General features: G+C 39.1%; 1 protein-coding gene across 1 annotated transcript in view; it reads left to right on the top strand.

Moving 5' to 3' along the window:
* The first annotated feature begins 1,922 nt into the window (after window positions 1-1,922).
* The window catches only part of mapk1 (mitogen-activated protein kinase 1), a 40,798-nt gene continuing 30,608 nt past the window's right edge, over window positions 1,923-12,112 (top strand). Inside the window, exon 1 of the mRNA XM_005921939.2 lies at window positions 1,923-2,308. Coding sequence (XP_005922001.1) covers window positions 2,163-2,308 — 146 coding nt within the window. The 5' untranslated portion in view covers window positions 1,923-2,162. The remainder of the gene's footprint in view (window positions 2,309-12,112) is intronic.

The following is a 12,112-nucleotide window of genomic DNA, read 5'->3' as shown; positions in this document are numbered from 1 at the left end:
TAAATAAGAGTTTGTTGATCAGAGAAGCAGACTGGGCTTCTTTTGTTTTAGTGGGCCAAAATGGACGGGATGTTATTGTGAACTACTGCAAACTTGATGATCTTTAGCAACTTCTGCCTTGCAGCGCTTCCTCTCTCACATAGTATTTAACCCACACTGCCATCTAGAGGTCTGGGTCGTTGTGGGTATTATTCACGAGTATGTGCGTAAAAATCTTCTCACTCTGTGGAGATAATGAGGAAGTAGTGGTTAGTCGTGGTTTTTGGTATTTTCATATCTTCTAAACAATCTGCTTCGAACCTTCTGTCGTTCAGCACTTCTTCTTCTTTTTTTAATGTAATGGTTTTTCATTCTTTTCTCTCACTTCTTTTTCATTTAGTTATTTATGCTTTAAAGGTTTGTCTAAATAAGTTAAACAATTACAAACTAGAGGGAACTAAAGCTATCAGCAGAATGTAAAGAAACCCTATGACTTTATGCCCAAAGCATCAGTGTACTGTGTGGAAGAGATGCTAGCTGAAGCTGAATTATACCTGAGCTGCACTTTTGCATAATACAATTAGCTACCACCAGGTGGTGCAGTGTGTCAATGTAACATTATTTAACAGGTAAGTCATTGAGTGCACATTTAAAAGGTAAAAGAAAGCAGCTCATGTTTAAAGCACATGACAACTTACTTTTTTAAGGTGCCCCCCTATGGTCCAACATTTAATGAAATTCTGCAGATGGAAAGTATTATATGCAAAATAAAAGTGTTTATAACCTTCCAAAATTAACCAGTGGCATCAACTAAATGCGTAGAAGCTGCGTCATTGATATTAAATCCGCTTTTCTTTCTTTAGAGATCGAATAGGTTTTTATATTATATTTATCTTATAATAAATTAATTCTAAAACTTCATCATCATCATTTTATAGGTAACTTTGATGTGAAAATTCTTATTTTTATAATCTATTTTAAAATAGCTAAGAAGGTGATAATTTTCCTTTTTATGTAAAAACCTGAAATAAAAGGGTCTCTATATGTAGACAAGGCTGCATATGAAATAATGTATAAGTTATTATACTTTATGTCCTTAAAACTTTACTGAATTTATTTACAGCTCAGCATGCCAGATCAGATCATAATTTAGGAATATTGTGACATGGAGAAACACCGATTTCATCAGTTACAGAGAAAATTAGGACATGTAGATATGTCATTTCGTCACTTGACTACATTTTTGTCTTTCAATATCTCCACAACCAAAGTTATGTAGTTATTGAACAAACTTGCAAAGGTCGAATTCATAGATAGATAGATAGATAGATAGATAGATAGATAGATAGATAGATAGATAGATAGATAGATAGATAGATAGATAGATAGATAGATAGATAGATAGAATTTTATTTTGAATATGCAAATATAACTGAAATAACAAGAGAAAAAACAAAAAACAAAACTTAACAAACATCAAGTTTTCATGTATATATCTATGTCTTCAGAATGTGTGTGCTCGAAAAGGAGTAGGATGCAGTTTAGTAAGATGAAGTTTACACTTCATGCATTTAAAGTAACTACTTTCATCGGGAAAGTGTTACTTTGGGGTGTTTTTTCATGTTTTAAAAGAACATGTAATCTTGTTCTGCAGCTGCTAACAGGTAGATCAAAGCCAACATCAGAGTAGAGGTAAATAATAATAATAAAATAATATAATATAGTATATATAATATTACAATTGCATTTATAGCCCACTTGATAAAGTTCCAAGAGCCCAGTTTCTTTTTTTAGTATTTGTAATGTTTCAAGTGACGTAAATGTTATCTGAAGTCCTCTCCGTTACAGCCTTTCTGTGGCAGAATAAAAATAAAGCTTTTTTTCTTTTAAAGTAAAATAAATAAATAAAGACCGGAGTCACGTGACCGCCTCCGTTGATGTCTTGCAGCAGCATCCTCTGCTGCGCGCTCCTGCCTGCGACAGCACAGCCGCGGTGTGGTCGCTCTGAACGCACGTTAACGGAAAGGAAAAAAACACTCCACACGTCGGGAAGGCCTCCGCCACACTCTACACCCTGTTGCAGTCACAGCGGCGTCGGATATAAGACACAGACACGCACGTTTTTCTGATCCTAGTCGCTCTTTTTTTACATTTAAAAGCCCTTTTAAAAGACAGTCCTCGTAATGGCGACAGCTGCGGTGTCTGCCCCAACTGGCAGCGGCCCCAGCCCCGGGCCGGGAACGGAGCTGGTCCGCGGGCAGGCCTTCGACGTCGGGCCTCGGTACAGCAACCTCTCCTACATCGGCGAAGGCGCCTACGGGATGGTGTGGTAAGTTGTAGCCGAAGTGTCTCGGGCTGACACTTTTTGATTTTAGCCCGACGTAAACGGCGGCTAACCCGCATCTTTTCCGTTTCTAACTGTCATGTTTCGTCTGGCTAGCAAGGAACAGCGAGAAGCCGATGTTGCTTAAAGGAAGACGGCAGTGAAATCCCGGCCGGTGGTCGCTGACTTCATGGCATTATACTAGCCTGGAAGTGCATTTTATGTGGCTACTTTTAGCTGTTATCAATGCTGAACAGGGTGGACGATATCTGAGGTATCGATCACTTCAGGCGGACAGAGGCGTTTCCAGGATTTCTTTTAAAGTGGGGTCCGCATAGGGGGCCCGCGGGGAATCGGAACATTTGATCAGAAATAAATGCAGAGTAGAAAAAGTCACTGGGTGTGATTTTTCAGGCTCGCGTGAAGCTCTGTGCACATGGAAAGTGATCGTGCTTAAAGGTTTAAGGCTGTTTTTACTAAATAGCTGTTTCGCAAAGAGATGGAAAAAAACTGTTTAGATTCTTCACTCGGCTAAAGATCGTTATCCTGTTTAACTAGACAGATGCTGGAAACATGTTTTATATTCTTAAAGTTCCTAAAGTAAAAGGAAACTCATCCATTACAATGTCACATCAAGAATATGGATTCATTGTTGTGTTTATCAGTTTAATATTGCAGCCATTAGCGACTTAATTGTTTGTACTTTATGTGTACTAACACAGTGTCATTTACTGTTATAATTGTGGAGAAACCGAGGCTTTAAAATAACTGGATTGAATAACAATTAGACTCAATCAAAAATGCTAATTCCATTTATTCCAGTGGACAGAAATACAAAAGTGTCTGCTTTAAAACAACCCTCAAGTCACTAAAACGACCCACCAGTGTCAGTTATGCCTCCCATTATCTTTATTTTAATATTTATATTTATATTTGTCACCAGTTTTCCTATAGCTATAGCAGATATTCTAAAAATGCATAGTTTGTTTTTGCAAACCATAATTAACTATACTAGCTTTGTGTGTTAGCTCTCTGCCTGAGGCTTCTGCAGCAGTGCTACTCTGGATCTGTTAGCCATGGTTCACTGCACAGTCACAATGTAGTGATTAGAAGTGGAAAATTACAATAAACTCAAACCTTTAATGTAAAAAAAAAAAAAAAGGACTCCACTTAAAGGTACCTGGAGTCATGTACTCATGATGCTCTGAGAGCATAACTATTGATTTCTTAATATGAGTAATGTCACCTTAGTGTTTCAGCTGTAAACAGGTTTTTAATTTCTTTCCATTCAAAAGTAGTTGAGTAGAAGCAGAGAGTAGCGTGGCGTCGAAAAAATAATGTAACAGAAAATAAGAACGTCTCTTCAGTTTCTGTAACGTGCTGCGTGTAGTCATCCAGTGACATGTGCAGTAATTTAATCAACTCTAGTTTCTATATGTGTCTTCAGGTTTATTTCTGCCACATTTACTTAAACATTTACAGAAATGCAGTTTTAATCTACTACATTCTAGGTGCTAATAATGTAATTTGCACCCCACATGATTTATCTTGAAGCCTTGGGTTCTTAATATTTTAAAGATTGTAATATAAACCCAATAACAGCTTTCATGTATACATGAAAGCACCCAGACACATTTAAATAATCTCCAGCTGCATTATTAAAGTGATCATCAATGATTATGATTTGATATTAATTCTGCATTTGCTTTGTTAATGTTGCTTTGAAATGTAAAGTTTGTTTTGGTGCTGTGTTAGTACTCTCAGGCTGCTTAAGTGAGACTTTCACTTAAATAAAGAGTCTAAATACATGCGTTGCAAAAACACTGGGTAAAAAAATATGTTCAGTCTCATGTGCAGCACCACATTCCCTGTAATATCATCTTAATTATTGCACGGGGCTTCACATGAGCCTGAAAGTCATACCTAATGTTTTCTAGGCCAGTTTTCTCAATCAAATATTCAGATTTCCTGTGCCACCTCATTTAAAGCATCCTGGAAATACCGCTAGTGTGTGGGCTTTATAGTGAGCTGACATTACCTCATTAAATTTTTCTTTCTTTCTTTTTCTTTTTTCTTTTTGTTCCTACATGAGGTTAGTCCTCTGTTTAAGTTGCTTGGTGTTGCATAAAATGCCTGGAAAATGTATTGTGGGAGTATCTCAAGGGGTTTTCCTTGTAGCTGATGGCAGATTACAAGCAGTATATGAAGGAATGTGCAGGAAAGATAGACCACAGAAGCATTATTTTCTATCCACTTTCTACCTAATGGCATGCTATCAGTAGTGCAGTAGAGTGTAAACTCAAATTATTCACCATTTTATTTGTGGTTTCTCTTGGTAGTGTACATTCCCACACAGGAATGGCAATCAAAGGTAACTTAGTTTTGTCCACATTTCTTGGTGTATTAAATCAAACCCGACCCTCTACTTTGAAAAACACTTCTTGCATGTGTTTCTTTAGCCTGAGGAGCTGCTTCTGACCTTAAATGTGCACACTGTACTGCATTACATAATATATTGTCCTTGTGTCAAACAGCAGCAGTGTAGTTCTTTTGTCTTCTGTAGTTAGAGAGAGGAGCAGGCTTTTCTGAGAACAGGCTTTGACACACAGTCTGCCCACGGTGTAGATGCACAGCAGGTTGTTTTAGCACCTTTTCGTCTGCAAACTGGAAAACCCACCGAAAGCACACAGCTACAGTTGTACGAGCAAAGAAATGACTCGTAGCTCAAGTCAAGCCAAATTGAAGTACATTTTTCCATGTGAGGATGTTCACTTGTAAAGAGGCCTCTGTGCTTTTACAGTAATGCTTCAAAGTACGTGTTGCAGTCTGCAAAGATAGCATTATTGCAGAGCTGAGCTCACATTAAAATTACTTTCAGAAGTTCACCTGCTTGGACAACTTTAGAAACACTATTGCATGAAAATATTACTGCTGATATCCAGCTAGCTTTTATTTGTATGTTTGCAACACTTCAGTTTTAACCACACACTGTGGTCAGGAGAGCTAACACGACTGAAAACCAATGATGATGCTTTGTCTTGCTCACCGCTTCAGCAGTTTCTTTATGTTAATTGTAACACGTGTTTGCAAGGTTTTACTGCAGTTTACAGCAACCTAATGTTCTACATGGATACATCACAGAAATGGAGGTAACGGCCACAAGGACACAATTATACGCTGTATCTTCAACTAGGCCGCAAACATCAAGTTGTGAGAGGTGCTCAAGCAGCTGAAAGAACGCCACAGCATGTGTCAGCAAAGTGATGTCACTTTTGCTATGCGCTGTCGTTAACAAAGGTGACAAAGTTGTGTTTTTTTTTAAACCAATGTTTTAGTGAGACAGTATAGAAGCTCAGGGTAAACGGAGGGAGATGTTCCCACAGTTTGGAAAGATGAGACTTAGTGGAAAAAAACCTTCTTTGCTTCCGGTTTTGACAACTTCTCCTTCTACATCACAGCTGCCTGAGTGGCATACTGTTTTTTTTTTTGGTTGTTGTTTTTTGAATAATACTGCAATGGCTACTTGCGCTACAACGGCGAGTACTCATCAATGTGGTTGTGTGACGATTATACTGGTGACACATGAAGAGACCAATGCATCGAGTGTACTGGTGCCTTAATAGTTCAGTGGTGAGCCTATGGGCAACTTTGCAGACCATCGTCCGCATGTTGTAGCTGTTTTACCAGGGGGAAGTGTCGCAAGCAGCCAGGCTGTGGGCTATTCTTGCATAAGCAAGAGTAGCCCACAGTTGCAGAGGACCCTGAACTTATAACGTTGCAAAGAGCTGAGGTGAAGCAAGAACATTTAATGTTTGGAACAGGGTTCCAGCCCAGTTTTGAACAATTTAGCATTTTACTTATGCACAACGTCATTCATGGCGACCTTCATGCTGTCTTTATGGAAAGCGAGGACTGCACACAAGCATGTTTGCATAGGTTGCAAACACCTCTGTGTAATCAAACCTACGCAAACTGACAACCAGTGTGCCATAAATTCACCATAATGTCTCTCACACTGAGCTGTTGTTTATTATTTTGATTACAAATACCAGCGCAATAAATAAATATTATTGGATTTATTTATTTGCCACATTGATTTCACACAGTTTGTAAAGCAGCATACCTTAACCCTGTTGTTGTCTTAAATATGAAGGAATGACTTCCAGTCTCTTCCCCACAGTAAGGACTAGAGCTTAGTCGTTTAACAGTGTTAGTGGATCGGTTCTTGGTATCAGCGTACCCTAAGCCACGCTATCTATAGTGTGTCGGTTTGACACTGACAAAAGTTAAATGCAGTGCATCCCTGTCCATCTTATTACATGCTATCTTGTTTTATGAACTGTTGTGCTAGCTATTGCTCTAATTGATGAACTGTGTTAAATGGAGGATTACTACCAAACAGAGCAGTTATGCTTTTTGAGATCTCTATCACTCTAACGTAATTTCCAGGAAGGCGGATTTAGGTAGAACTGTAAAATGTACATATCAGTGCTCTAGGCGTCGTCTTGGCAAGCAGTTTATGTTAATTTCCTACAAGTGATGACTTGTTTAAAGTTTTGCTTCTAAGATTTGGATCTCATCACTGTGGCCTTTCCACACCTTCCCTGTCCATCACACTGCCAACTGGGTGAAAGGTTTGAACTTTTCTTTAATGAACTTTGTTTCCGTCACCGAAATGTGGCCTCTGTCAGTGTGTTCTCTGCAGGTGCCACTTCCAGTAACCATCAAAGTTCATATTTTCCTCCAGAATTGGGTTCTTATTGATGTTAATGATGATGATGATCTTCTGTCTGTCTGGAGCTTTGTCATCAGTATTTAATGGCTGTAGCTGTAATAGTATTCTTTTAAGGGCCTTTTCAGAGAAAGCATGCTGTGACCAGTTTCAGGAATGCTTCAGTCCATTTGATGAATGATGATGAATCTGGGCAAGTTTGAACAAAACCTTTCAGGTCGAAAGGGAAACTCGAGGGATTTTTGCTTCGTTCAAAACTCAAATTTCTTTTGTTAGGTTTTTTTTTTTTTTTTTTTTTTTTTTAATTTCCAGTGATAGAAAAATCTCTTGGCTGATCAAAAAAATCACAGGTTTTAAAATGTATGGCCATTAGGTGTTATTTTAAATGTTTTACAATAGAACTTGTGCATTATTTGTTTTTCTTAAAAATATTAAATAGATGTAACAATTCTAATCTTGTCGCAGATTTTCCTACAGAGAAAAATTAATGTGCAAAGCTTTTAACTTCATAATTTATACTTTTAGGAATTTCGAATGCTCTTTTATTTTCTTCTGACTCAAATTTTTAAATTCTACCCTTGGACCCAGTCAACCTTAAGCACTGTGCGGAGAGTAAAGGTACAGCTTTAGAGTGGTATACGTTGCAAAGAAGTTTTAATGTCAGTCATCTTGCTACTCTGTGGAGTTCCCCAAGGTTCTCTTTTGGGGACAGTTCTCCGCCCACTTCCCATCTGATCTATTGCTTTTTTTAAAGTTAGAGCATGTCCTTCCACTTCTATGCTGATGATTCCCAAATCTACCTGCCGCTCACGCAAAATAAAGTGCTTGTTAAAAAGTTAGAATGTCTTAGTGACATCAAAACTTTGATGACCATTTTAATGAGAGTAAAACCAAGGACATGATTCTTGGAGCTATTTGTTGTATTTGTTCATAATTGGACTGGATCCTTATCTATTATAAATAATCCTGTAAATCCTGAAAATTGACTTAAAATCAGGTAAAGAGATTAAATCCACTGTAAAATCAATAAACTCTTTCCAGTTTATGCTTATTTCTATGGCCAAGTCCTTCTTATTTTGAGAGAGTTACATCTGCTTTTATTGCAACTTGACTTGACTATTGTTACACCCCGTTGGATTGGATCATGCTTCCCTTTTGGATCTTTAATTGGTCCAAAATGACGCTGCTCGCTTATATACGATAAAGCATGTCCCATGTTCTGGCCTCTCTTCACTGTCCTCCTGTGCTTTTTAGGATATTATTGCATGTTTTTTTTAAATCCCTTAATGGATTGTCACCACCAACAACTGCACATCTCTTAACACCTTACGTCCCGTCAGCATCACTGAGAACGGCTGACCAGTTATCCCCCATATCCTGAAGATTACACTGAAGAACGGGAGGGTCATGTCATAGCTTCTAAACTGTGAGTTGCCTCTCCATATTAGGCTGACCTTGCAAATTTTTAAGTACACTTCAAAACTTATTCTTTGTCCCACAATGACATTGGCAGGTATTTGGACAGCTGAGCTGTGTCATCTTGGTTTTCAGTGTGTCTGAACGCTCTGCTGGAGACACACTCAGCTATAGTCCAGACACTCTTGCTACTTCTAGAGGTGGTTTTTATTGTTCCGGACTGTACCGACCGCTTCCCGTAGCTTTATTAGCCATATGTTTCAGGGTGCGTTGAGCTTCAGATTTCAGCACTAGCACTGGCCCAAACTGTGCACACTAAGTGTCAGAGGATCTAATGACTTTGTAATACCAACAACAATAGAGAAACGGATACATGTATGGTGTAAGCACCTGATGTTGTCACCATTAACATCTTTTTGCTTTGCTCCTTGTATTTGCGCTCTTGTCACAGTAAAGCAGACTGTATGGGCCTGAAGGAGTGACACAGATGCCGTCCCATGATGGCTTCTTCAGTTTCGCTTATATTCACAAATCAGTGATCCTTTCGCAGTCCTTACTCAGGTTCAGGTTGAAGCCCAGCTGTTTCACTGACTCTGGTAGTGTTACTGTATTTTTGGCTGTGTGTGCTTCCGAGTCAGAGGCGGTTGGAGCGAGTGCTGTGCGAGCCTCAGCCTCCTTGCACTCCTCTTTCTGCGTTCTTTTTGAGACCTGTGGTTTTCAGCCTGTTGGGCATGTAGCTTTGATGTGCAGCAGCCAGCGAAAGTGTTGCAGGGTGTACTTCAGACATCCCTCAGTTTGCATCTGAAATATTTTTAAATACCATCAGTCAGTTCTTTGTCAGGCTGCGCTGCTGTATGGTGGTGTTGGGCTGCAGTCAGCTGGCCTTTATGAGTCAGTAAAGCAGGATGCACTGTTCTGTTGTTGCATTTTCTATAGAGATTAAACATGAGTAAAAGCCACAGATGCACAGCGATACACTGATTGCTTGTGTGATTTCTTTTTTTTTTTTTTTTAAAGATTATGAAGAACTATGTTTCTACAGCTCTACTGGGTTTAACTCCTTTGGATTATTTAAACCAAATTCACATTAAGCATTTAACTGTCACCATCTTGCTGTTTTGAAACCAGACATGACAAGCTACAGGTTGATCTGACTAGTTTGTTATTGACAGTTATATACCAAATCGGTATACACGTTATTTCTCCTTTTTGACTTTAATAATGATCGTGCTTCATGTTTTATTCACTGTTACCCAAAATGAGTGACTGAGCCCATAAAGTAATCAGAAAAGTGTTTACGGAGGTTCTATAAGATCAGATATCGCTGATGTAAGCTTCTGCTTAAAGAGCGTATTTTTGGACCAAGAATCCCACTTCTTTCTGGTCGCCCACTGTACAGCAGGATATTCGCTCTCTGTGAATTCTCATTAAATGCACATTTTGTTTATTTTTCTACAAAAACCCTGAAACATGTTGCAGATTCTTTGTAACCTAAGCTGCATGAAGACATTTGCTTACCAGTCGACTGTGAGGTATGTCTGTGTCATTTTCAGAGCAGGCCTATTTTTGCTTTCAACAACCTCTTGTTGGTGCCTGTTGAGGCTGGAAAGCCCTGACATGAGCAGATGTACAACCACAGATTGGTGGTACACTGAGCCTCTTAACACTGTATGCTTACACAATCACAAGATACTGTATCACCCTCTGTGATAATATTCAGAAGCTGCCATGGCAAACTCTGCCTTTTTCAACCCGCCCACATGAGCAGTTAGATCATGGGGGAATGCTGCTGAAGTGGCTCGTGTTTATAAAAAGTTTTACATCTGAAAAGATGGGTGATAGTTGGTCAGATTCCACTTTTTTTTGTTCATATCACACTGGAACAAGGAAAACGGCAGGAGGGGATAAGTCGTATGCTTTTATATTAGCTAGTATGCAGTGGGGATCGCTTAGTGAAGCCTGTTTTAGGAAAGAGACTCTGTTTAATGGCCACCAGAGGATTACTCCTGTGGCTGCAAAAAGACTTGTAGTCCTACAGAAGGCTGCAGAAAAACAGCAGCCAGACACCATGTCTATAAATGGATTCTGGTTAAATACATGGGTTCATTCACTCATTTCAGGTCATATTGAATAAAATATTAAAGTCCATTTTGTAAATTTTGATCACTCTAAGTGTCAGATTATTCAGAATATGCTGAAAATGCTCAACTCAAGGCTTCAGAACTGGACTTGACTAACCAGTGGGTGACGTCACGGTGTCGGCGTTTATCGTTTATACGGTTTGTGGTAAAAACAAAGCAGCACACTGAAACTGCTCCAGTGCTATTCAAAAAGAGCTTTTTTTGTGTTGATGGCTATATAAACAAATAAAGGGAAGAAATTAAATAAATTAACCACATTAAAGCGCACTTGCGCAGACATGTATAATAGAAAAGAAAGACATGAACATGACTCCAGATTCGGATTATAGTTAATTACAACTAAATAAAAACGTAAAGTTAATTGTGAAGAAAATAGTTCTTTAGTTTGTCACACAAAAAGCATCAGAATGCTTTGGGATAATATTTGGTTTATTAAACTGACAAATACATGGAACTAAATTTTTCGCACTCACCAAACAGGTGGTCCGATGCTTGGCTGCTCCAGTCTGCATGCCAAATATCATCGGGCAAGATGGTAACCCAAGGTTGCTCTGCGATCCATCCGGTGTGTGCAAATGTTAGATAGAAAACACATACATGCATGGAAAAAACATGAAAAATGTGGTTAGCACAACAAGTGTATTCAAATCATAATTCTGATTGTAAAAGCTGCCAGACAGGATTTAAAAAAAAAAAAAAAAAAAGAGCTCCTGTGTGAATGTGTGATTGAGGTAAGTTGTATAAAGTGTTTTGAGTGCCCAGTTAGAGTAGAAAAGCCCTATATAAGAACCCGCTGGACTAATAAGCACCTCTGATATCTGGCATCTCATAATGTGAACCTGGCTATCATTTGAGCTTTGGTATTGTGTAGAAATACAAAGTTGTGTTATCACAGCAAACTCTTTGGTATCACTGACATCCAGCATGGGAAACACTTGTTGCTTGTAAACATTTCATCCTAAATTTATTTGTCATTCTTGTCCTCTGGTGATTCTGACTCCGTCTCGAGTCCTTGACCTGCCTGATTCTTAGCCACCGCCGATGCTCTGCTTCGTCCTCTCGAAATGCCACTGTGGTGCCCATCTCCATGGCAACTCCTCTGCTTCTGACATCAGTACCACCACTCCACAGCCAATGAGAGAGGGGGGGAGAGAATGAGAGCCTTGACACTCTGAAATCCTGTTGTGCAATTCAGAAGGAGATGTAATTTGGGTAATTTGGGTGGCTGCGCCTGCCAAGACGAGCATGACGACTTCTGGTTCAGAAGGGCTGTAAAACATTCAGGCGCTGCTCTGCTGCGTTGATGTTAATATCTGTGTTGATCATCAGGACTTAGAGGTGCATGTTGTTGCTGCTTTTACTGTTGCATCCGCATTTCTCAGAAACCACAGTGCTGAGCTTACATTAGGACTTGTAACCTAATGAGAAAAAGGCAGATATCGAGTTCATGCACAGTGAAATATGCAGAATTAGCTTTGATTCTATCACCTGCCCTCATTTTTATGTCAAGGTATGCTTACG

Source organism: Haplochromis burtoni, unplaced genomic scaffold (genome assembly GCF_018398535.1).
Source record: "Haplochromis burtoni strain Fernald_Lab_line unplaced genomic scaffold, NCSU_Asbu1 Contig_43, whole genome shotgun sequence".
Taxonomy (NCBI): domain Eukaryota; kingdom Metazoa; phylum Chordata; class Actinopteri; order Cichliformes; family Cichlidae; genus Haplochromis; species Haplochromis burtoni.
The sequence above is the reverse complement of the archived record's forward strand: the minus strand, read 5'-3'. Positions and strand labels throughout refer to the sequence as shown.